This window comes from Conger conger, chromosome 8, assembly GCF_963514075.1.
Source record: "Conger conger chromosome 8, fConCon1.1, whole genome shotgun sequence".
NCBI lineage: Eukaryota > Metazoa > Chordata > Actinopteri > Anguilliformes > Congridae > Conger > Conger conger.
The window spans coordinates 48,870,376-48,896,964 of NC_083767.1; the positions used below are offsets into that span (position 1 = coordinate 48,870,376).

A 26,589-nucleotide genomic window follows, 5' to 3' on the forward strand; every position below is an offset into this window, starting at 1 on the left:
TACAGGGTTCTGTAGACACACATCTCTCATATTGTACAGGGTTCTGTAGACACACATCTCTCATATTGCACAGGGCTCTGCAGACACACATCTCTCATATTGCACAGGGCTATGTAGACACACATCTCTCATATTGTACAGGGCCCTGTAGACACACATCTCTCATATTGCACAGGGCCATGTAGACACACATCTCTCATATTATACAGGGCTGCAAAAAAACAAAAAATAAGCCAATCTCAACAATATTAGTCAAGCATATTAGTCTTATATTTAGACACTATTACTTTTTTACTACACAAGACTATTGCCAATATGTCAGGTGAGTCATTTTTGAACTGACTTGCCAATGGGGTATGGAAATGTAACTTGTCAAACAACCAGTAACTTAAAATAAGGGATCATTTTCGACATGATAGAATAAAATAAGAAGTCTCTTTACAAGACTGAAACACTTTTTGCAGTGAGCGTACAATACCTCTCCTACAGCACTATCTCTGACCTCTCTCCACCTCGCTCTCTGCCTGAAGATGGGAGGCCACGGCAGAGCAGCTGGATTCTCACCGTCCACGGCTGTGGGTCACTGTCACTACTTCTCATCCGTGGTGAGAGAGGAGGGAGATATATCACACTGCGTGTGTAAATATGTATGTGTGTGTGTTTGTGTGTGTTTGTATACGTGTGTGTGCGTGTACGTGTGTAAGACCATTGTATGGGGCCACTGGCATTCCAGAAGACTTCTCAGTGATACAAGCATTAATGTTATCAGGGAGCATATCATTGTCATAACTCAGCCTGACCTCTCAACTCTACTTCTCTGGCTCCTGCTAGCTTGAAACAACACTGCAAACATACCAATAGTCCAGAGATGAGAGATTAAAGTCCATGAGGGATACAGTACATTATGATTCACTCGCAACTAAATACACGATAATGGCTGAAAAATAACATTGACAAAAAGTTCTAAATTTGGACACTTGATAAACGCGGCAGCGAAAGGAAGACTGCCAGTGGAAATCTGAACAGTGAGAGGGGTGAGCATAACGATTGGCAGCACTCTAACTTTGTCCTTTTTGCAGTGATAAGTAATCAACATTAATGGGAGAATTAACTAGGACATTCTTGATGTTACTGTACTATGACCTTGGCGCAGTTATACATTCTAGAAAGCGGTAAGTCCGTTAAAATACAAGGTGGCAGGTAAGTCACACATTAATAAATGTCCGCAAATTGTTATTACGAAAGGGGGCCAGAGGTTCAAAACAGAAAATGATAAACTGGGATACAGAATGTACTGTTGGGATCTGAAGATATATCGGAAGAGGGCTTAATCATGATGTTAGTTCTTAGCGTAACTTTCTGTGGAATTTAACATTCTGGCCACCCTGGCGCGCTGTGTGCCTTTAGTAAAATGCAGTAAGGTCAGACAAAACATCAACAAAGCATCAGACAGTGTGCAATTTTAAGGATTATGCATGTTTTCCTAAAATGTGGAACTGCATCATATTCTTATTCTTGTTTACAGTGGTCACGTCATGATTATGGTAGCTGAACAACGAAAGCACTCCCCCACCCCTCAACCCCATACCCGCAAAATCACACATACCCAACCCCCAGGCCCTTTCTTATGCAGATTGGGCACTTGTGAGCCGTCCGATGTGATTAATTACAGCGGAAAATGACCTGTTAACTCCCACGGTACGGCTCTGCGAAGTAATCTCCGCAAATATGAATGCAAACGTTTCATACATGAGCGCGGGGGGGGGGGGGGGGCATGTATGAAGAACTGTGGGTTTGGGGAGGGGGGGCGGGGCGTGCCTGTGATTGGCAGTGGCGGCTGAGAGCAGTCCCATTAACCGTAGATGTGAGCGATTATGGTTTGGCAGAGCGTGTGAGGGTCTGTAAAGTGCGGGTGACTGAAGAGGTAGGGGGGCAAACGGCAGGGTGTGCATTGTGCTGTGTTGATGTTAATATGATATGGAGCGCAGACAATGCCGCGCGCTATTAATGAATGCACCACAGACCATTTCATAAGCAGCTTAATACAAGGCCCTTTGTTCCTCCGCCCTGCCCTTCCGTCCACATCTCCCCACGCCAGTTTATCTTTTACAGACCCATCTCTCTTTCTCGCACTCTCCGTCTCCTCACTCGCTCCCTTTGTCTCATCTTTATATCACTCCATCAATGTCTTCTCATTTCCCAACCCCATCTCTCTCTCTCTCTCTCTCTCCCTCTCAGTCTCTCTCCCTCTCCCTCTCAGTCTCTCTCCCTCTCTCTCTCTCTCTCTCACAGCAGAATCTGATCTCCATGTTGGAACAGATGGGCGAGCGGTTGCCGGGTGCAACAGCCTGGTGCACTCCAGGACAAGAGAGAGAGAGAGAGATAACAGCGGAGCCAACCATCCCTATATTTATGTTCAATACTCCATAAAAACACTATAATTCAGAGAACATTCACAGTGAAAATATGGTGACAATTGCAGGATGACTTGTGAACTTCAAGTACAAATGAGCACGATAAATATGTGTAGCACTTGTTTTTGCTGTAACATCATAAATTATTTTTAAAAAGGATCAACTGTTAGCTTATTTGTTCATTATAACAGTAAATCCAGTACATTGTTTAGTTCAGAAAATATATTTACTTGTAGCATACATATTTGGCCATTTCAACAGAGGAGTTTTGAACCAGAAACATTGGCTGGTGTTTCTATTTGGTCAATGAACCCAAATGTAAATTGTATATCCAGGTGTGAAATTGCCTTTCAGGCATCTACCCAATTTATAAAGCCACAGAATGTATGTAAGTATTAATGATAAAACATTTGCGCTTCTCATTGTACGGTGATGATCTCAAAGTGCTTTACAGTAGGATGGATATTTGTCCATAAAGAAAGAGGATCAGATGACCAGAAAGTTTCTGGTTCAAATACCAGGCAGGGCACAGCACTTAATCCAGATTTCATCCATTAATATCCAGATTTATGAATGGACACTAGGCTGAACGAGGGCCTGGTAAATCACCCCGAATAAGAGATGCCTCCACAGGTATTTTTGTTAGAAATATTTTCAAAAATTATACCTGATATACTATACGTACTTGCTTGCCTTTATGTTGCTTGTTACAAATTTCACCTTTCTACACCGAGCAGAATGACCTTTGTGGCCATTGTTAGTCATTTTTCTTAACATACTACAGACTATTTTTATTCTTTATTAAAATGTGGGTTAATTAATACTAATGGGCCTGCTGTTTATTTATTTGTCAGTTTCTTCCCACTCCTGTGCATTGACAGACTCAGCCCTTCACAGTCCTGGGCTGCACCAGCACACATGACCACCGCCCCCCTCTGAACCCCCTCCCGCTCAGCAGGACCGTAGGTGGGCCCCGACCAGCGCAATACCGCCAACGTTAAAAAGGCACATCGCCCCGGGGGACTGACCGTATTTACACAGGACTGAATATTTCTGCACTACAGCGCGAGCACATCGGAATGATTCGCCTTGCGAGTTATGAAATGTTACGAGAGATGGGAGCTCTCGCGAAAAAAGGGGGCCGGTTATTTGATTTTGTCTGCAGGGAGCCTGATTTCATACCGCCATTAATATTAATCTGTACAGCGTATCTGCGCGCGTGTGTGTGCGTGTGTGCACGCGTGTGTCTGTGTGTGCGTACGGATCCGTACGCGCACACCTGCTTGCGTTATAATGAAATGCGATGCACAGCAGCTCGTGTGAACGCGGGCATCGTGAGGCTGATCGTTTGTCTTCCCGCGCGCCGGGGCGGTGTGGAGACGAGCCGCGCATGCCGATCCGGAGATCAGGGGAGGCGGGAGCATTCCGACAGCATTCCGACAGCTCGGAGCGTCGCCTTGGGATCACGCACGAGCCCGCCTGCACGCACCTCTGCCACGGCCTCTCCAGCGCGCAGGGCGGGCCAGGGGGGTTATGGGCCTGCGTGGGAGCATGTGTGTCACTGGAGCCACGAGCGTGTATGACGCAGGAGCGTGACAACAACCCCCCCCCACCCCACCCCCCAACCCCGCTCCGCCTGACACCTGCCCCCCCCGGAGCCGATGTGATCTGACTGCTCCCGCTGTCAACTGTGGAAAACACACACCTCCCCGGCAGGAGAGCTCCCCTGTGCTGGGGAGGGTGTAGCGCAAGGGCCACTGTCACAGCAGACAGACAGTATGCTAACAGACTAACAGGCCCCATAACAGGCCCACTAACAGACCCACTAACAGGCCCGATAACAGGCTTGCTAACACACCAGATAACAGGTCCACTAACAAATCCGCTAACAGGCCCACTAACACACCTGCTAACAGATCCGCTAACGGGCCCCGCTAACAGGCTTGCTAACACACTTGCTAACAGACCCACTAACAGGCTCACTAATAGACCTGCTAACATGCCTGCTAACAGGTCCGCTGACAGATCCGCTAACAGGCCCGCGTATAGGCCAAACCCAGATGCATCACGCACCCAAACATGTGCCTGTGACCTGAGCCGCTGGCGCAGCCACCCCTCCTAATGAGCCTGGTCTGGACTGGCCTGCCGGCCCGGACGACTCCTGCGTAAATATTTACACAGCCCTCCCGGTATCCCACCCCACTCCACAAACAGCCGCTCCACCATCACTGCATCTCAGCCAGAAACTCTCAAAGTCTGGCCCGAGAATCTCAGAGGGACCTTCGCCAAAGAGGAAATGTCTAACGGTACGGTCAAGTGTATATACGTACTGTATATGATGACTGAAACTCTCAGCCCAAACAATGGCAATTCAAGTAACTGGCTTTTAGACTTGCCCGACAAACATTGGTTCGACATCAGAAAATTCCAGAAGTGTTTGCTGAGGCCTGGACAATAATATCGGAAGATGCCAGAAACCCTGTCAGCCCTTGGCCATTAAGCAGACACTCTGAAAAGTGATGCATTTCCATAACTTTCCCTGTTCTCGCCGGCGCTGCAGACAGTGCTAAAGATTTAGGGCGCTTTGGCGCGCGGGAGCCTTGCTCTCGAGGACGATCTCAAGGTTGGCTGGGAAGACAGTCGGGTGCCAGCGCGTTCGGGGGACTTTTCTGGCACCCTTCGCCCGCCGAGAGGAACCGTCGCAGCATCTGCCAATCACCCCGCCGTGGCGACAGAGTGGCATCGCCATGGTTACACCGGAGGTCTGCTTGGCACTGCCAGGACCAAGCTGTGTGGTAATGGCCATGGAGGGAACTGCCAGTGCTGAGGGGGGAAAAGGGGCAACGGGCACTGTGGGAACTGGAATGGGGAATTTGCCACATGAATGGAGGGTAGTTCAGCTGGCACTAAAGGCACCTGGAGGTTTCCGTTATTGTGTGTGCGAGTGTGTGTGTCTGTGTGAGTTTTGTTGCATGCCTTAGGGTGCATGTGTGTGTGCACTGTTGGGGAAGACATGAGCAAAGTGAAATAACAAATGGGTACCCCCCCCCATATATCAATAGAACAATTCATCTTTCATGGAGGCCATCCATCATCAATGGGTCATAACCTAGCAGGGCAGAGTTATGCACAAACAAGATGCCAAGACACTTTGTGAAGGCTGGCGTGTCTTAAAACGGCGTTCTGACAGAACCCGGTCAACACACAGCAGAAAAGTTCTGTTCCGACTTCCTGAATAGCCCATTTTACTTGCACAGTTGTTCTCACATCTTAGGGATTTGTTTAAACACACTCACCCTCCCATTAAATTTAACATCAAACCACTGCCTTTTCTCAGGTCCATCAACTCTCATCCTGCACTTTTACAGACTTCTGTGTGACCTCTAGATCTGGACTGCCCAACCCTGTTCCTGGAGACATACCACCACTTCAACTGTAATTTGGCACACCTGATTCTACTAATTGGAAGATCTGTAGTTGTTGATGAAGGAGGTGTACTGTGTAAGGATTGGAGTGAAACCCCACAGGATGGTAGGACTCCCGGAACAGGGTTGGGCAGCCTATATCTAGAGGTTTAGTCATTTCCCCAAGATGAATACAAGTGATTCCGTCATGAAAGGATGACACATTTGAGGGCTCTGAGGGTGTGTGTCAAGCTAAAAGTAAGGTTCTCGCTGAAGGGTGACATCCCACAGTTCCACAACAGACCCCACAGGGAGCATCTGAAGCGAGTCAACCCACAACGACTGCTCAGAGAGAGGCAGCGGCAGTTGGCTTCTTGACATTTTTGTGCTTATAACTCAAACTACCGTGCACTCTTCTGAACTGCTGCAGTGTTGAAGTGGGTTTACAACAGTGATTGAGCCGTCCAAATAAGGGGATAAACAGATAATGAGGAATATATCTGTTTTCAAAAACAGTTTGTAATTCCAAGATTACTGAACAATAGAGCCCGTGTCCCTGGCTACGAATCATGGGCACAGCCCTTACTTCTGACCCCAGAGTCCAGTAAGAGGATTAAGCTTGCAGAATATTAGTGGTTTTCACTGGACACATTTCAGGCTAAAGGTCACTTGGTCTCTGTTCATCACTAAATGGGCTTTTGAGGAATTATGCTGGACTTTGATAAGGAACAGTCCCTCTGTAACTTCTGGTTCAGAAAGAGCATCCAAAGAACACAACAGCCACACTTGCCTCTTATTTGTTTGCAGTGTGACTCTTCAAAAGACCAATGAACAAATCTGTTCACGGACCAATAAAGAGCTGCAGCAAGGACAACCACCGCACCAGAGATGATGAACATGGTCTAAACATCACCTATTTGATAGGAATAGACTAAAGAGTTCTCTGTCCATACTTGATCAGAACTTGGGTGATGGTGTTTGAGCATGAGCAACGTCTGTGAGCAGAGTGCGGGCATCAGGACCAAACCCAGGCCCAGGGACTTCTGTCCTGAAAGGACGATAATGTGGAATGGGAGTCGGGGGAGAAGCGGCACCCCCTCAGTGCAGGAACAGGCAAAGTCAGAGAGCGCCTCTCCCCTTCCTGTGGCCCCGAGGGGCCTGAGTATCACACGTCCCCAGCAGGGACGGCGCCCGTCCATCCAGCACGGAGATCCGGGCCCTCGCTTCCGAGTCCCCGCTTGTCAGCACCGCGTCCGTGCCCGTCGGAGACCTCCTGGAAGGCGTCGCGCTAATTTGATTTTTAATGCGACGCGACTCTCGGCTAACGATTTGAGGTCTTGCTTAATTAATCCGATTTGACTGTGCTAATTCTGCACCCCGTAAACAAGGGAAAACACCCAGGGCCGGCCGCTTGTGGAGCAATGGAGTGACGCCATGTTGCGGCTGATGGAGGGACGGGAGAGGGAGACGGACAGGTGTCAGGGCTGCGCCGCTGGGTGGGAGGGGGGGGGGGGGGGGTTCAGGGTCGCGTGAAAGGAGGGGAGCTCCGAAGGATGGACCGGTGCTTTCACAGAAGGAACGTAGAGGGGCAGACGCCAGCCCGATCCAAAAGAGCAGGACTGGAAGGCACCAAAACAATTACTGTAACAGCCTGGATCTCAAAAGGGGGGCAAGAGAGGAAGAAGGTCACAGAGCCATTTCCTGTACCAGATCTGGGTCATCTGGGATGAGGCTCTCCTCTGAGGACATCGGTGAGCTGCAAAAAAGTATCTTGTGTGCACACACATACACACACACACACACACATGCACACACACATACACGTGCAGTACTCTTCCAGTACTTTTTCAGCTCTATTAGAGAGGACCAAACTCCTTTTCCTGACACTCAGTGCTGAGAACTTGGGGAATGCATTTTATATGAGCTTCCAGCACAGCCGCTGTGAGCACTTAGTAAGAGTTTTCTTTCCTCTTTTTCCTTCCTCGTTTAAAAAAGGAAGAGGCCGCAGGAGGGCATCCTGTCACAGGAGCGTGTTGGCACGGTAACACACCAACTGCCGTACAGTTCCACAGAGGAGAGCACTAATGGGCAGAAATGAAAGACCATGTGCAGGTACTTATTTTATTACCTCTCAACCGCCCTGCCTTTCACCAGGAATGGGAAATCACCCTGAAATCCAGAATAAAAACTATATCTGTGACCCGACTGGTTGATGGACAGTCCTCTTGTTCCTGACCACCTGAATACCAGCAGACAGCATGCATTCACATGTGGTAGATGACAAAGAGCATACAGTAAAGGGAGAGTTTTGGGGTCGCAGTGAGGCAGTGTGGTTAAGGAACTGGACATGGTTAGCAAATCTGCTAATGCAATGGAAAACAATGTCGAAACAATGTTGAATACATTACTGGCAGCAGATGGGACTTGCAACGTTTAAGCCTTTGAAAAATAAGTGAGCACATACATTCTGATGAAGACCAGACAACTCAACTGCTTGCATTTATTATTCGCAACGAAACAATGCTTCAGCCAATAAACCCTGGGCAGAAATGCTTTCCTCTCTAATTAAATAAGGATTATTTACTATTATGTATTCTTCTGAAGTTCCAGCTCTATTGAAAATTGATCTCTATTTTCATCTGAGGAAATGTATTTGTTTTCTGAAGGAACTGTATTTATAGTGGGATAATTGCGGGTTTTAGCCTCAGATCAAATGCAGCTGTTTGGGAATGTGTGGCACATTTTTCCCCCGCGATGGCACTTTCCGTACCGTGACCCCATCTCTGTGCGTAACGTTCCACGCATCGCGGAAAAACACAAACGCAAGATCGGACCGTCTGCGCTCTTTACTAAAGCGGTCCAGCCACCTGACCTGCGACAGGGGCGCTGCAGTAAGTATCCATCTGTATGCGGGGACAGGAGGTAAGTAATGTAAACTGTCTCTGCGTGGCCGCGGCCAGGAGAATCCTTCAGGCAGATAAGTGAGAGTGAAGCCTGTGCTGAATAAGCATTCGGTGATGAGAGCCGACCCCGTCAGGAAGCCCACGGACGACATGGAGGCCGTGTCCCCGTGTGACTGCTCGGGGGCCCATCTGTGGGCCCGTCCTGCGGTGCGATCCAAAGGGGACATGTCACCACAGTGCCTTTCCTCCTTTATGTTACAGCTAAACAAGTTTTACGACGGGAAATTAAAACCAGAACCAGACGAGGAAGACGCATTCAGTTCCCCGGGAAAATACGCTCGCTTTCATGTCGAAGGCTCGTTCTCTAGCTAGAATTGTGGAATACGCATCACATCCTACACACACATAAATACACGTGCGCACACACACACCCACACACTTTTACCTCACACAATGTACAAGAAGCTCTGGGTGGCCATTTTGTTATTTCATTGGTTACCAACAGTTTATCCTATTGTCCAGCAGCTTCAAAGGCTACACTCTGGAGTCACATTGTATTCTGATGGGTCATTTTAAAAGAGCATTGCATCACTTCTATTGAATAAACCTGCCATTAGTCATCCCAGCACATGGCTGGCTGGGCCCCCGGTCACTCTCTCGCACACATGCACACACAAACACACACACACACAGACTGGAATATAACACATAGCAACACATAAACACACAGACTGAAATTCAACAAATATCCACACTCCCACCCACTCATACACGCACATGTATAGCACATGCTGAGATAACTGAACTGGTGCAGCACACTGGAACTACGCTAAGCATCTCAATAGCAACCCTGCTGTAAAACCCAGCTACGCCAGCTTGACCATTTTGAAATGTAAGCTGGTCAAGCTGGTCATAAGTTGGTCTAGCTGGATAAGAACTGGTCAACCAGCTAGACCACGTTGAGCTGGGAGCTGGTCTGAACTGGTCAAGCGGCTACCAGCTGTTTCAAAATCAAGCTTGAGCTGTTTTTTTCAGGAGGGAATGCAATCCCTTCAGCGTCACACAGAGTTCAGTACCAGACCCCACACGGTCATATAAGCCCTAGTGCTACCACAGAGTGTGGGAATGAAGGAATGAATGAAGAAGAGGAGAGCTAGAGTTGAAGGCCTGAACAGCAGAGAGGAGAGCAGGGCACCCTGGGAGTGCCAGTGGAAAGGGCGTAAAGCACTGCTCGAGTGCCCCGCTGCATTCTGGGAGCGCACAAACGCTGAGCCACCTGTTAGCTTCACGAGGCCTCGGGTTCGAGGGAGAGCTGAGGCTGAGGCACTCTCTGCAATCTGTGTCTGTGTGTGTCTGCCAGAGGGAGAGAAGGAGGGAGGGAGAGAGAGAGAGAGGGAGGGAGAGGAGAGAGAGAAGGGAGGAGAGGGGAGGAAAAGGGTGTGTGAGAGGGTGAGAAAGTGAAAAAGAGTGAAAGAGGGTGAGAGAATGGGAGGAGGAGGGGAAAGGGAGGGAGAGAGAGATGATGAGAGAGGGAGAAAGGGACAATGGGAGGGGGAGATGGGGAAGAGAGGTTGTGAAAGAGAGAGTGAGCTAGAGAACAGGAATGAAAGAGAGATTAACAGTGATGGGTACTGTGGCACTGGAAAGAAATCATGTCAAGTAAACGATGATGCACGGCATGCTGATAACCAGCCTCATGTCTGAGCATCAATCTGATTGCATTACTGGCTGTATTTACTTAACGCACATCCATATCCAGTGTGCCTTATACAACTGAACTATATTAATATTAATGGCTGGATGTATTTACTGAAGCAATTAATTCAGGTTTGCAACACTTTACAGCGATGGCAGCGCATTACTTGGAAACTCAGTGGGGAAGCTTGGGATAACAGTTCCGTTTCATTACATATGAGAGCAGAGTTCCTGTGCGATTGTGTTTCACTGCGCAGCAGTGTGTGAAGAGTGCATCGGTGTCAGCCTGCCGGTTTTGTCAGAGCATGTAGGAGGGTTTGTGTGTGTGTACATGTGCGCGCGTGTCAGGAAATGTGTGTGCGCGCGAGAGTGCGCATGGATGTAAGAGTGTGTGTTGTGTGTGTGTATGTGTATGTGTTTGCATATGCATGTATGTGTATGTGTGTGTGTATGTGTATGCATATGCGTGTATGTGTATGTGTGTGTGTGTGTGTGTAATAGTGCATGTGTGTGTGTAAGAGAGTGTGTGTGTGTGTGTGTGTGTAATAGTGTGTGTGTGTGTGTGTGTGTGTGTGTGTGTAATAGTGCATGTGTGTGTGTAAGAGAGTGTGTGTGTATGTGCATGTGTAATAGTGCATGTGTGCGTGAGAGTGTGTGTGTGTGTGTGTGTGTCTGTGTGTAAGAGTGTGTGTGTGTGTGTGTAATATTGCATGTGTGTGTAAGAGAGTGTGTGTGTGTAATAGTGTGTGTGTGTGTGCAACAGTGCGTGTGTGTGTAAGAGAGTGTGTGTGTGTATGTGCATGTGTAATAGTGCATGTGTGCGTGAGAGTGTGTGTGTGTGTGTGTCTGTGTGTAAGAGTGTGTGTGTGTGTGTGTGTGTAATAGTGCATGTGTGTGTGTATAATAGTGCATGTGTGTGTGTAAGAGAGTGTGTGTGTGTGTGTGTGTGTGTGTGTGTGTGTAAGACTCAGCACGCACAGTGTAAATGGTGTAGTCAGAGAGCTGTCAGTGCAGAGTCAGGAGGCAGACTGATCACAGGGCTGCTGTGTGTTTGAAGTCTCAGAGGGACTGACAGCTCCTCTCTCCTCTGGGAAACCTTCCTCCCTCGTTCCTCTCTCTATCCCTCTGCATCTATCTATACACTTTCTCTCTCTCCCTCACCCTCTCATCACTCCTCTCAAACAGCACACAGAAGATGGGATATTCATATGCTATTCATAAAAAAACAAACACATCAATGCACAGATAGCACATTTTTAAACATTAAGTATTGACACAATAACAACACAACTCCAATAAATGATGAGTAAGGGTGTGTGAAAGAGTTTGCAGGAATGTGTGAATGTGTGTGCGCAGGCATACGTGCGTAGGTGTGCGTACAAGACCTGGCTCAAATACATAATTGCTTTGGATTCAAATACTTTTCTGTGCTCGACTGATCTTGCCTTGTGCAACTGTGCCAACCAAGGGGTCTAGAAGGCGGAGTTTGCACTTTTTGAGAGTATTTCATATGTCCCAGTATTACGTATTTGACCCAGGTCTGATGTATACGGTGACGTTTTCATGTCACATCTGACCCCTCAGCCATAGGATTGGATTTAAATTTTAATCAGAGTACACCAATCGGTGTCGTTAGACTGGCAGAAGCAGCTGGAGCCCCGCCCCTTGCTGGGATCACACCGCGCACGCACACCGACAGAGGAAATAAATACAAATATGCAAATGTGGGCGAAAACAGACAACGGCGTTCCTGACAAGCGATCTGTCACTGACTGGAATCTCCGGGACTCAGCACTCACACTGCGACAACAATTACACAGAGTAACTATGACTGATAAAGCACCTGCATCCGCTCTACACTGTTACCCCCTTCCCCCCTCCCCTCTACACTGTTACCCCCTTCCCCCCTCCCCTCTCTGCACTCTTACCCCCTCTCCCCTCCCCTCTACACTCTAACCCTCTTACCCTCTTCCCCTCTCTACACTCTTCCCCTCTCCCCCCTCCCCTCTCTACGCTCTTACCCCCCTCCCCCCTCCCCCCTCCCCTCTCTACACTCTTCCCCTCTCCCCCCTCCCCTCTCTACACTCTTCCCCTCTCCCCTCTCCCCCCTCCCCTCTCTACACTCTTACCCCCTTCCCCCCTCCCCTCTCCACACTCTTCCCCTCTTCCCCCCTCCCCTCTCTACCCACTTCCCCCCTCCCCTCCTCCCCTCTCTTAGGGTAGTATTACAGTGTCTGCACGTCTGCGGAAAGACACACTCCACCACAATATTACAAAACAATGTGTCAAAAGTAAAACTAGCAATTTACAACGGAAATACACAATAAAATAGGACGTTGAGTGAGAAAGAAATCACTGTCTGTTTACATGTCTTTCGTCGTTAGCTTAGACTAACCATAACCACAACCCATCTATAGTCTGCAGTGCACAACATCAGGGCTTCTCAGCCACAGCCACTGTGATAGGTTACTTTTGTACATACAAACCATTAATACAGCTGGGAATTTTACTGAAGCAGTTCACATTAAGTACCTTGCCCAAGGGTAGAACAGCAGTGCCCCAGCTAGGTTTCGACCCCACAGCCTCTACCTTGCAAACCCAGTTCCCTAAACACTACAGCACAGACTTGCACACAAGCAGAACCATAATGAGTACAGCGGCTCTTTATGTATAAAACAAAGCCTTTTTATCCTGTTACGGTTATGAGGCACTGCACTGTGGAAATGTCCACACATGTTCTCATTTCATTTACTATGGATTCGCTCAACTCCATTCATTTTAGATTCAAACGATAATAAAATCCTATTCTTCAGATACGCATACGAATGTGTGGGTTGCCACGAGTTTGGTTGCCATGGATGCCTCGGTGTATTTCTGTACAGGACCAAAAAAAAAAAAGAAAAAGAGGTTTTTATGCCCTTTGTACAACACCCAGAATGAATAAATGGTGGTGGAGATGTACATAAAAAGCAATAAAAAACAAATTATAGGTGGTGCCAGCACAAAAAGGTCAGTCCTAAACTACAGTTTCTGGAAAGTTCTGGAAAGAAAACAACGATCCTCCAATGGAATAAAACTGGAAGAAAAAAAAACAAAGCAATCGAAATTCCCCAGCAGCTGAGTCAGCCGGGTCTCGTGTGGCGTTCTGGCAGAGTGGGTGGCAGCAGACCCCCCCCCCCCCCCCCCCCCCCAGAAAATACACATAGGAACGACATATACACACATTCACATACACTCTCACTCACACACTCAAACACACTTACTGTACATGTGCACACAAAGCGCACTCGCACATGTGCACTGCCGCTCAAAACACACACATACACTCACACAGCGACTCAAAACACACACGTATACACTCACACAGCTACTCAGAACTCACACGCATGCACATGCACAATACCACTCAAAACACGCACGCACGCATGTGCACACGTGCACACGTGCACACGCACATACTCCCTCCATATTCCGTTACACGTGTCCCCCATTAGCTCCAGACTATATTTGGATTCCTTTAAAAAAAATATCAGTTTCATCTCTTTTCCAGAACTGCTCCATACTCTGTGTCTACATTTCCCCTGCCAGACCTCTTACTCTTCTACGCAATTCCTTAAAATGGGCACTGCAGACTGGCGCATACCTACACCTCACCTTTCAGGAAAGGCACACTGGAGTTACACACCCTTGCTCCACCCCCTCATATCCCGGACGCGAAACCCCGCCTTTCCCCGCGTAGTTTCCACTGCGTAGGCTCAGCTCTGCGACGTGCCGGAAGATTCCACGGTGAGCCGTCGTCGGGGTGACGTTGCGCGGCGCTGGCCTCCCTCGCTCCGCGCGATTCCCTCGCCATCGCTGTTTCTCGTCTCCGCCACCCGCACCCCACGCTCCCCGCTCTCTAATCCCACAACGAGTAGGTGTCGATTTCTCCAGACTCCACCAAAACAGACCGACTCAAAGACTTTTTTACGGTTTCACGGGGGGAACGTTCTGGGGGCATTTTCTAATTTTGGCAGCAAGGTTTCATTAAAATTGAAGTCAAAACACAAAATAAAACTGGTTCAGGAAAAGAGAAGAGGCTGAGCCTCCTCGTCTGTCTCTCGCTCTTTCAAGTGTTTTATGAGTTTTCCAAGGACAGCAGTAACTCCCGATGGGGCCTGACGCTGGCGCTCACACCCGCAGGCCTGACGCACCGCCACGCTGTCTGCAGCCAGCCACAGCTCCCACCACATCACCCAGCACACACCCTGACTCCCATCTCCCACCACATCACCCAGCACACACCCTGACTCTCCCACCACATCACCCAGCACACATCCTGACTCTCATCTCCCACCACATCACCCAGCACACACCCTGACTCCCATCTCCCACCACATCACCCAGCACACACCCTGACTCTCCCACCACATCACCCAGCACACACCCTGACTCTCCCACCACATCACCCAGCACACACCCTGACTCTCCCACCACATCACCCAGCACACACCCTGACTCCCATCACCACATCACCCAACACACACCCTGACTCTCCCACCACATCACCCAGCACACACCCTGACTCTCCCACCACATCACCCAGCACACACCCTGACTCCCATCACCACATCACCCAACACACACCCTGACTCCCATCACCACATCACCCAACACACACCCTGACTCTCCCACCACATCACCCAGCACACACCCTGACTCCCATCACCACATCACCCAACACACACCCTGACTCCCATCACCACATCACCCAGCACACACCCTGACTCTCCCACCACATCACCCAACACACACCCTGACTCCCATCACCACATCACCCAACACACACCCTGACTCTCCCACCACATCACCCAGCACACACCCTGACTCTGATCTCCCACCACATCACCTAACACACACCCTGACTCTCATCTCCCACCACATCACCCAACACATCTCCCAGCACACACCCTGACTCCCATCACCACATCACCCAACACACACCCTGACTCTCCCACCACATCACCCAGCACACACCCTGACTCCCATCTCCCACCACATCACCCAGCACACACCCTGACTCTGAACACATCACCCAGCACACACCCTGACTCTCATCTCCCACCACATCACCCAGCACACACCCTGACTCTCCCACCACATCACCCAGCACACACCCTGACTCTGAACACATCACCCAGCACACACCCTGACTCTCATCTCCGACCACATCACCCAACACATCACCCAGCACACACCCTGACTCTCATCCCTGCCTCACCCTCGCCCCCGCTTCTGTCCTCCTCTCTTTCTCAATTTTCAATTCAACCCAAACCACCCAATGGCAACATAACTAATTTGGTTTCTTAGATATGCTGGAACAGAGAGACCCCAGAGGGAGGCCTCAAAGCTTCTTCCAGAGGGAGAGAAGATACAGGGAGTCAAATATTTTGATATTGCAGAATGTGCTACCTTCTTCTTCTTTTTTGATTTGACCCACAGCAAAATCCTTTATTGGCATGGCAATGGTATTGACCCAATAGAAAAAACAATTTTGAAAATGTAGTAAAGAGCAAACAAATAAAACATAAAAAAAACCTCAGATGGCTGAAATGAAGCTCCCTCTCTCTGCGCTGGGCAGGCAGGCATGCAGGCAGTCAGGCCCTCAGGTCAGGTTCCTCACACACATTCAGGCAGTCAGTAAAACCCCAAACCCACAGCCCACAGTGCGGGCACATCGGGCCCTGGCCCAGACACCGCTGCCGGGCCCCGGGGATTACGCTGCAGCCACAACGGCACACGCACCGCAGCGGAGTCATCAACGCAGACACCGGTCATCTCCCGTAACGCCCACGTGCAACACTCACAGGCAGCCTGATGTATAAGGTACCAGCTCAAACAAAAAGGTAGTCGCACGTTGTACTCACACTCGCGCTGGTATTCATAAATACGTGCAAAGGACTGATCCGGCCTTTGGGCGACTGCTCTTCCTGTGACATGTGTAAAGTGATTGCGTAACCGGCATTGCATAACAGCTGTCTTTCTATCCTTGGAAACAATGAGTTCACAGCATGCTGGTACTACATTCAACAAACAATGAAATTAATGCCATTTACAAGTTGTATATCTTGTCGGTAAACGGTGGTGAGGGGAGGGGGTTGGTCGTTGACCTCAATAAGCACAAACATGGCAGCGAGTTCAAACCACAACACTGAAGCCTTTGAAGGATGGATTTCATTGGCCAGGTACTATGTCCTATGTGCTCATCCCGTGCATCAACCAAAACAGGGAATTCCTGGAATTCCTGCCTCTGCAGCCGACCACGCCATACATCTGTGTCCCACATGTCCCTAATCCCTCCCTCCCCCGCCCCCGTCTCCAGCTGCTCTCCCGTTAAACCCCCCCGCAGTGCGCTGCCTGGGCCCGCTGGGGGCACGAGCACACGGGGGCCATCTTGGAGACAGACGGCAGGTGACTCTCCCCCTCACGCTCGAGCGCCAGCTCCCCCCACCCGCCCCCCCAAACCCCCACTCAGCAATCTGTTGATCCCACCCCCAGGCCTGCGGGTGGCAGCGGTTCAGCCGTTAACAGGTTCCTCATAGCGGATTGGGCCTTTCGCTCCAGGAAAGAGTCCCAATATGAAGTCTTAAAAGGTAGGATCTGAAGGCTGCATTTGCACTATTTTCACAATGTTTTACACTCAATCAAAAATGTGTCCTTCTAACGTGCCTTATTTTGGTTAAATTTCCAGCCAGCATCCTTTCACCTGAGTTGGACATCCCATAAATCTTTGTGATTACCTCAGGCTTCTTATTCCCATTAAAATACGGGTGGCTGAAAACAGCAAAAAGGCAGCTGCGGTGGCAGCGAAGGAGCTCGTTCACAAGTTTGAGTATACGGTGAGCTCAATTCAAGTTATATTAAAAAATATATACATTTAAATTATTTAATATGTATTTAAATAATAATGTATGCAATGTTTTAAGCCTCGGTGAGCTTTCGATTAACTAGCCAGCTAACCTGTAATCCTGTTACTTTTCTGTGATATAATCCTGCCTTCAAAGTGCGTCCCAAATTTGTTGCCTTTTGAGGTTCCTTAGGTGAGGAGGCTACCTTCAGCGTGAGCTGGTTTTGCAGGCAGCGAGGCGGCTGCCTTCCATTTGAGATGCAGCCTCCGTGTTTCACCACCGCTCTGCGAAGCTCACAGATGTTCCCCTGCATCAGACGCCATCTCTAGCAGCATGTGTCCATGTTGCTTTTTGACTAATTACAGAGCTCTCGCCAAGCCCTCAGGCACTACTTGCAGCTTGTAGCGTTTCACAGAAAAAAATAGCTTGGGGCACTGCTTCCTGTTAAAATAAGATGGGCATTTAGGCGACTCCCCTCTTCTGTCCTTACATTTGAGGCGGCATACCTCAGTACGTGTAGAGGGGAATTCATATGGGGGGGATTGACTGGAAGCCAGCATGAAAAATTAAATTTGCCAGTCTGTGATTCAGTCCCAATTCTCCATTCATGTTTGTCCAATACAGTAATTGGGGTTTTATTTAGTTTGGTTCCACTGGTTAATTGTTCAGCTCCAGAAATTCTTCAAGGATACAAAATATCCAGAGAGAGAGAGAGATGAAGAGGTAGAGATAGAGTAGGAAGGAATCAGAGCAAAGTCTCTCAAAACTCAGACTCTGGGCTCAGACGCTGGGCTCACTACCTGGAACTCTTCCACCACAGTTGGCAGGACACAGGGGACCGCATTGATGGACGCGCATTCTCCGTCTTTATAATGGGTGCAGTGTAAAGCAGAGATATGGCCGTGTGCGCAGGCAATAACACACACTAGCCTGCCCGCCTCGCCTTTATGTGTTTCTGCAAATCCTCGTGTCACGCATCGACGGTTCAGAACTCTGTTGAAGACGCTTCCATGAAGACGGGATGAAGGGATCCCAGCAGTCCCGACCTGGAGCCTTTCCCAGATAAAGAATCCAGTTATAAATAAATACGGTTTTCTCTAAACCACACTGGCACAGAATATGGTGAGGAACAATAGCGAGCCTCATGATGCTGCAGGCGGGGAGACCATGGCTCCAGCCTCCTCTTCCACTGTCTTCTCCATCCCCACCCGCCCTGGTGGCTCCATGTATCTGTTAACTTTATTTCCCAGAATAACCTGGCAGAACAAGGTGGGTGGAGTGCAGGGTGAGCTGAGAGTGCAGCCAAACCAGCTGTAAGGGGATTCATTGTGCTACCCGAATGAGAGAGCCAGTTTGGCTATTCACCCGATGCATCATGGTTAACACTTTTAAACCTGTGACAATTGACAGCGGGATCTTAGTGATACAGGCCCAGTGAGTCAGAAACTTGGTTTAATATCTCCTCTGAAAGATGGAATTTCCCACTTGTCCCATGACCCACGTTACTTCCAGCAACTGCCCACGTTTTCCCCGGGGTATACTATCCAGCAACAATCAAGCACTGCCCCCCTCAGCAACAGCAGGCAATAGAAGGCAATGGAGCAGAACAGTATGGCAGCTGACAATGTCAGATAATCTCTATTACGTCATATAGAACCAAGCACTGAGAACACCACCAAAAACTTAAACCTTATATTAGTGAATACCACCACTGACTTTTCACCAGGGGTCATCAACACTGGCCCCTCCCTTAAAATCCAGCCCTGGTTTTCTTTTCTCCTGGGGAATTAACTGAACTAATACTGCTACTGCTGTCTATTTTCACACCTGAATCCCAGGTAAAGTGAGGGCGAAAAACCAGAAGTATTTGGTCCTCAAGGATCATGAGTTGTTGATCTCTGCTTTACAGTAACTTTACACCAGAGGGAAGGATAAAAGAGGAGGTAAACTGGCTGCAAGCCCAAAACATTTAGTCGATGAACCCACAATTTTCAGAAGGTCCACACCTTCATATCAAGAGTAAAAACATTCTGGCACTTTACCCTGTATGTTCCATAGGATTGAGTGAGGTCATGAGCAGATATCATTACTCACATATAAAACCAAGTGCTTTTCATTATCAATTGTAATGGACTGTATAATGATGCAGTAAAACTGCAATGGATGCATTAATGTGGCCACTGTGGCTTGGAAGACAAGTTGGATATCATGTAAAGTTCAAGGAAAATGACTTCATAAAACAAAAGTCAGTTGATAATATATCTTAGTTTTTTGACTATTGTCTATTCATGAATGTTTTATTGTATAGACCCTTTACTGTAAATGGCTGTCTTGTGGTCAATTGCAGCTCTTTGTTTCCATATCTAATTCACATAGAAAGAAAGTGCACAAACAAACCAAATTCAAGCTTTGTATCGCATCCAACATCCTGCCTAATCACTGCGGTTATGGTTGTGGAAGCACCTAGGCAATGCCAAACTCTGTCTATTATATTACACCCATTTCCGACAGTAGAGATGGAACCAGGCTGGGTCATTTAATCCCTATCTGACTGCAGATCTGAACCAGGCTAGGTCATTTAATCCCTACCTCACTGTAGAGCTGAACCAGGCTGGGTCATTTAATCCCTATCTGACCGCAGATCTGAACCAGGCTAGGTCATTTAATCCCTATCTCACGGTCAAGCTGGAACTAGACTAGGTCAGTGTGTCCCCTTCTCATTGAACATGGATTTCTTTATTAGTACTATTTCATCATATTTTCTGTAACTATGCTAACCTTTGCCAGCTCAGTCTGCAGGCTTCACTGTGTATCTACATTCAAGTGAGGTGTGGGTGAAGTTGGCAAACTGCAAAGCTAGTGTTGGCACCAAACGTGAGAAAAGAACACATAGTCCTCTCAGATCACAAGAAATAAGCAGAGGTATTGTATATTAAACTAATCTGATGACCTCAGGCCTGGACTGCAGACAATGGCCAGACAGAAGTCTTGATCTGGGCAGACACCAGAATTAAGAGCAACATGATGGACCACAGTGCTGGTTCCGTGTGATGCAATGAAACGGCAATCAAGCTGTGCTTGGCCTGCCAGCTTTGGCTCCAGCTTGCATTAGTCTTGTTCCAACTGAAACTTGCACTGGAAAACCCCACCGTCCACAGCACACCACACCCAGCCATTGTATAACCAAGCCTACCTGCTCACCAGACATCACCAGTGTTCCCCAGCGACAGATGCATCTCATCTGAGCATCGCTAGCTCTCCTGTATTACGTACGGCAGGAGTTCAATCTGAAATGAGTGTGGGTATTTTGTTTTATCCCAGCACTACGACACCTGATTCTACTTCATTGAATGCCATCATTAGCTAATTAGTTGAATCAGATGTCATAGTGCAGGGCTAAAACAAGGACCTGCACCCACACCAGCACACCTGGTATAAATAACGAATTTCATTAATGAAATTAGGAGCTGTCTGTGACAGTGTGGTGTGATAGAACCGCCACTGTATTTTAATTAATGATCTCAAAAACCCCCATACATTACATTACATTCATGGCATTTGGCAGACGCTCTTATCCAAAGCGATATACAGTGATTGGATTTAGCAGGAGACAATCCTCACGCTAGAGCAATGCAGGGTTTAGGGCCTCGTTCAAGGGCCCAACGGCTGTGCGGATCTTATTGTGGTTACACCGGGGATCGAACCACCGACCTTGTGGGTCCCAGTCATGTACCTTAACCACGACGCTACAGGCCGGCCCTGTATTCGCATGCACCGAAACAACAGACAGCAGAATTCTATTGGTCAGTTGACTGTGATGTCAGGCATGACTCACCGAATCCAAAGGCAGCAGGAGCAGGAATGGGAGCCGACTGGACAGTGGTAGATGTGTAGAGTCCCGTGACCAACAGACCATCGAAATACGTACTGGTGGTGATGGTCACTGCAAGAGAGTCAGAAAAGAGGGGAAATCAGAGATAACACAATATTTATGAAACCGAAAACAAATGCTTTATATTGACAGATAACTCTTAGTACACGCACGTTCACTCACATGAGGACACAAAAGCATGTGCTTGTATGCACAAATAAAACAAAACCTTGTACTTTATCTACATTTAATATAACATTACCTCCAACATTAATACACCATTACTACTACCTTAATAATGATACCATGCAGCATGAACATTGTACTAGTCTGATTATTTTAGTTCTGTCAGACATGATGTGCACAAGGGAATTATATGCTGTATAGAATATGAAATGTGTTCATAAACTATTGAAAAGGTATTTGCAATGCAGGCACCAGGAAATAAGGAATAAAAAAAAGAAATCCCAGCAGGATTCCTAAACATATAGAACAAGATGGATTTCTATTAATGTAATTCCTTTACGTGATGGATGATATTCGTAGAAATGCTAGTGATGTGACACACATTCACTCACACCGACCAAATTCAGATTCTTTATTAGGCAAAAAATTGACACATTGTGATGGAAATGAACTCAGTTCATAGCTGAAATGTCCCAAGATAGCGGTATGTCAGTCCCAGTCAGGTCCACTCTGTGCAGTGCAGAGCAGTGGAGACCAGCTGAAGGGTTATAGATCCCTTATTACATAGCTGTTACATTCATTCTACCTCTATTTTACATGGAGCCAGCCAGCTGAAGATGGGCTCCCCCCTCTAAAGCCGGGTTACTCCCAAGATTTCTTCTCATCAGCGTTTTTTTTCTTCTTTTGTGGGGGTTTCAGGCCAGGTTTTTGCTCAGTTCTCCTGTTACTCTCTAAAGCGTCTCTGTAAAATGCACTATATAAATAAAACTGAATTGATTCCATGTTTTACAGACCTGTCCTGCTGCTCGTGTGGACAGTACGGAGAGAACATTCTGGGACATTCGTGCGGGCGGTGATCCCTGTGCGGATGGGGGGGGGGGGGGGGGGGGCAGGTGTGTGTTCAGGTATCAGGTAGGGCAGCAGAACCTCGCTATGACACATCTCGGTCCCGCAACACAAAGAACGGCACACACTGATTTGTGCACACACCTGCAGCGTACCTACTGCCAGAAATGTCTGACTGGCTTATGGCAGCTCGACACCCATTCGCTGGCACAATCGCACAGTACGCCTCTGCCACCCTCTCCTCCACTGACTATGGCTGGTCTCACACGGAGTGACATTCGCAGTGCTTCTCTATAGAAGAGCCTCAGACTACACAACAGCAGTACATAACGAGCGTGCGATTAGCATTCACGAGGATGATGAGACCAATTACAGAGACCACTTTCCCGGTAGAAAATGCCCACAGAGTATGACACAATACCGCAAGGAGGAAACGGGCTCCAGTATTGCAGGGCTCTTTTCATTACGGGTAAATACAGCACCAGGAGAGACATCCATCAGCCGTAGCCAAAAACAGGACTCGAGATGGACTGAATGGGCTGTTTTTAACAACCGGCATTCTTTTGCCTCTTATGCTTGCTCTTTTCCCTGTCTTTAATGCTTCTGTGAGCACTACTAGCTGGTTGAGTGAATGGATAATGGTCTGGCATTGTGTCAACCAGACAGATCGCACACTGCATAATGAATGTACTTCAAAAAGAAAATACTCCCCCACCAGAAATGAGTAGAAAGAAAAAAGTCTCGTAAAAAAACAAAAAAAACAAAAAACTTACCCATGTTTCTGACTCACACCCCCCATGTCAAAACAAGGAGAGAGACACATAACGGGCCAGACCTAGGGTGGGGGGGGAGGGTAATGGAATCCAAATGTATGTCTGAATCACGGATCCAGAGCTGGGTCTGTCTAGTCGCAGAGGATTGTGGGAAAGGCTGTGAAAATCTGGGTGTTTTGACAGTCTGCCCTGTAGCTGGTGCCTCTCGTCTGTGCGTTTGTGGCTTTGCGTCTGAACGTCTCTATTGACCACGTGTTTCTGGGGGGTGTGTTTCACATCTGTGGGCAAATATTTGCGTTCTTGTGTCTGCTGTCAGTCTTGGGGTGTGTAGTTTATGTGTCTGCATTCGTATGTGTGCGGGTGTGTGTGTTTGTGTGTGTGTGTGTGTGTGTGTGAGACAGAGTCAGACTCAGCTACACCCAGGATTAAGCACGTACCCTACCTCCTCCCTGTCTCTCTCTGCATCTCCCCACATTGCAGTCTCAATAATTCATCGCTGCGCTCTCAGTATGCTATCCAAATTTCTACACTCCTCTCCCTCTTTTCCTTTCATGGCTTTTTTAACCAAAAAAAAAGACCATAATTCCTCACTGTGGGAGTCTACGGTACACCCATGGCTAGACACAGCGTAGTAATAGGAACGTATCAAGCAGCTAAAACTGTGGTTTCTGTCCAAAGAAGAAAATCGTTCCCGTAAAAGCGTCTGCACACAAGAGATTTGAGACTAAAAAACCAGCAGTGGAGAGCCAGCATTTAATTCAATTGCATTCAGAAGGTCCCAACTTCATGTCAATCATGGCCTATGGTAGCACTGTCTTTGGTGGGACTCCACATCACCTGTTACAAACTACCAAGTACAATGGTACAGCACATGAAATGCATACTGAGAATGCAGTGAAGATTCTCACATTCACAAAGGTTTTTTCTACTTTGTTTCAACCCTTCATCGTTTCTATTTTGGGCCCCTATTGGAATCTCCCGCCCTCTCAAAATAGAGGGCGGGAGATTCAAAAATTATTTCAAGGTGGAGCTTAGAAGCCACTGATTTTCCATACTAATGTCGGTGCATACATGTGGACATATACCTGTTTTAATTCACACACACCCCCAGACACACAAACACACATTCTCGCACATACAAACATAAAAATGTTACATTCCAGACCACCTGACTTTTAGAGGCGACTATATCCGCAACCCCCTGCAGTTTTAAAAGCTCTCTCTCCCTCTTTCTCTCTATCTCTCTCACTCTCAGTACCTACACAGCGGTGTACCTGCACCATGTGAAGTGAGTTTGGGGGGGAAGGTGGGGGGTGCTAGCCGGCGGTGGGGTGGGGGGGTGTTGTAGCAGGGACACTCAAACCCGAGAACAGAGACCGGAGGCGGAGTTGGAGGAAGGAGTCCGCAGAGAGCTCCACCTGATCCATAAAAATGCACAATCTAAATTATTTACAGAGCCTCGTTTCGGGGGGAAATAGAGCTACAGAGCTCACTGTAGCACAACAGAGGACTCAGAAAAGCAAGTAGCGTGTACACACTCTCTCCGCTCCCTGTTCGGTTTACCGCGCACACACCTGTAGGGGATTTTCCACTGCGGGTTCATGTTTAAAACAGGAGAGGGGGTCAAGGTTTTAGGGGGGAAAAAACAAGCCTTTAATGTTCCTTGCCTGCCTCGCCGTCTCTGAGGATCCCCTCTTGCTGACCCCTGGCCCAAGCCTAAAGGAACCGATGGGAGGGAGGAAAACCTTCCTGACTGGCAACCGCTAGCGTTGGCCAATTAGGCCCGCGAAACAAGCCAGCTGCCGAGCATCTGCCAAGGAGTAGTCGCTCAGCTGCGAACATCTGGATCTCGTTATCGAATTTCCACCTGGACGGGCGGTCGCGAGTCCACAGCTCCTCGACACTCGCGCGGGGCGACTGGATATCAGCGAGTCTTCTCGTCTGACTCCCGGAGAGGAAGCGGGCGAGAGAAGACATGCAGGTGCGGAGGCTTGGACTGGTCACATCCCACCCTCATTCAAACACTGCTCCCGGAGAAGAAGATTCCCTTCTTCTTTTTCTTTTTTTTCCACTATTGGCTGGCATCTCGTTAGTATCATGGCCTCTCAAAAGCATTTGCAATTTTGGTCTTCATAAGTGCTACCTTCCAACGTATCCCCATACCTTAGACTATAAATCCAAACTACTACTCACTCTTCCCTCACATGCCCTTCCAGCCAAGAGCACTGAGCCTTAAGACACGTCATAAAAGCCGCAGAGTACAGAACCGCTAAAAGCCAGAATAATTTGTTGACGGCAGTTATCCGCAGTCCTAGAACTTTGCAATAACCGTGCTTTCTGGGGCAAGTGAAAGTAGAGCATACTTTCCTTTTTTTTTTTTTTTTTTTTCTGGAGTTAAAAAACTTTGAAAGTGTTGCTGTTAGCGCAGGGCTTCTCCTCGGAGTGGCGGTCCGGGGTGCACTCAGCTCCGACAGGCCCACTCAGCGGCACCACCAGCCTCTGCCAAGAGAGCACTCCATCCTCCTCCACCCTTCCTAATCCCTCCTCCAGCCTCTTCTCAGGAGGGTCCTTGGCACACTTCCGGAGAACCGGAGAACCCCGATCCAGCGCAGTTGTACATCATCCACCCGCTCCCCCAAACCCTCCCCCCTACCTGCTGAAGTACAACATCACCGAGCCCCAACACCCCCCAGCTCCCGACCCTCCAACCCCAGCCCTGCTCCACCATGCAATATTGATGCCACGATCTGGTACGTCTCATTACCGGCACACACTGCACCAGCTCTACTCAACTATTGATGGGCTGGGGGCCTTCCCCGCGTCCCCGACTGCGTGCAGCACAGCGCCTCCACAAAGGAAAGAACAAGAAAGGGAAAGATATGAAAGAAAACGCAACACGGACTCACAGAGTCCAGTAGAGCTACCAGGAGGTTCTCTCTGATACCTGCGGCGATGTTTCGCCGCCCTGCCCCACCTGTGCCTCGTTGTAGCCCGCCCCTCGCCCCACTTTTTCCCCCGCCTCATTTTGGGAGACCTTTTAGGGTACAAACACGCACCTGTTCCGTTAATATTTATGTCCTCCTCCTTGCGACACCTCACTGGAACCTTGGAGTTTGATGTCTTAGCACTTAACTACAATGCAAGGCTAGCACAATACACGAGTCAATGGATACATAAATAAATAATTAAATAAAGAACACAGCCAGGTTCGAAGAGGGCAAAAGAAACGTGTGAAGACAAGGTGCCCTTAAATCTTCAATAAGAGGGGCAGCAAACAGCAGGACCAGGTGTCTGGGCCTTGGTGGTGGGTGGCACGTCAACCGCAACGAAAAATGAGAATGAAATGCCAAGCATAACTGACATTTCGCCAGAATGCTTCAGCATTGTACAAATTCACATTTGGTTTCATTTTCACCCCCCCAGCCCTCTCTCGCCTGGAGCAGTGGGGGGTGGGGCGATTGAAGGGATTTTACACAAAACCCCCTAATCCCTCTGGGTAGCACGCTCCCTGTTCCGCGCACCCTCCCTGTTCTGAAAGGGGGCGAGGTGCGGATTTGGGGGTGGTGCGATAGAGAACAGGGATGTGTTTGCACCAGGGGGAGGGGAGAGA

General features: G+C 48.4%; 1 protein-coding gene across 1 annotated transcript in view; it reads right to left on the minus strand.

Annotated features, from left to right (window-relative positions):
* The window catches only part of reln (reelin), a 134,679-nt gene that overhangs the window by 84,118 nt on the left and 23,972 nt on the right, over positions 1 to 26,589 (minus strand). The window contains exon 2 of the mRNA XM_061252696.1: positions 21,139 to 21,246. Coding sequence (XP_061108680.1) covers positions 21,139 to 21,246 — 108 coding nt within the window. The remainder of the gene's footprint in view (positions 1 to 21,138; positions 21,247 to 26,589) is intronic.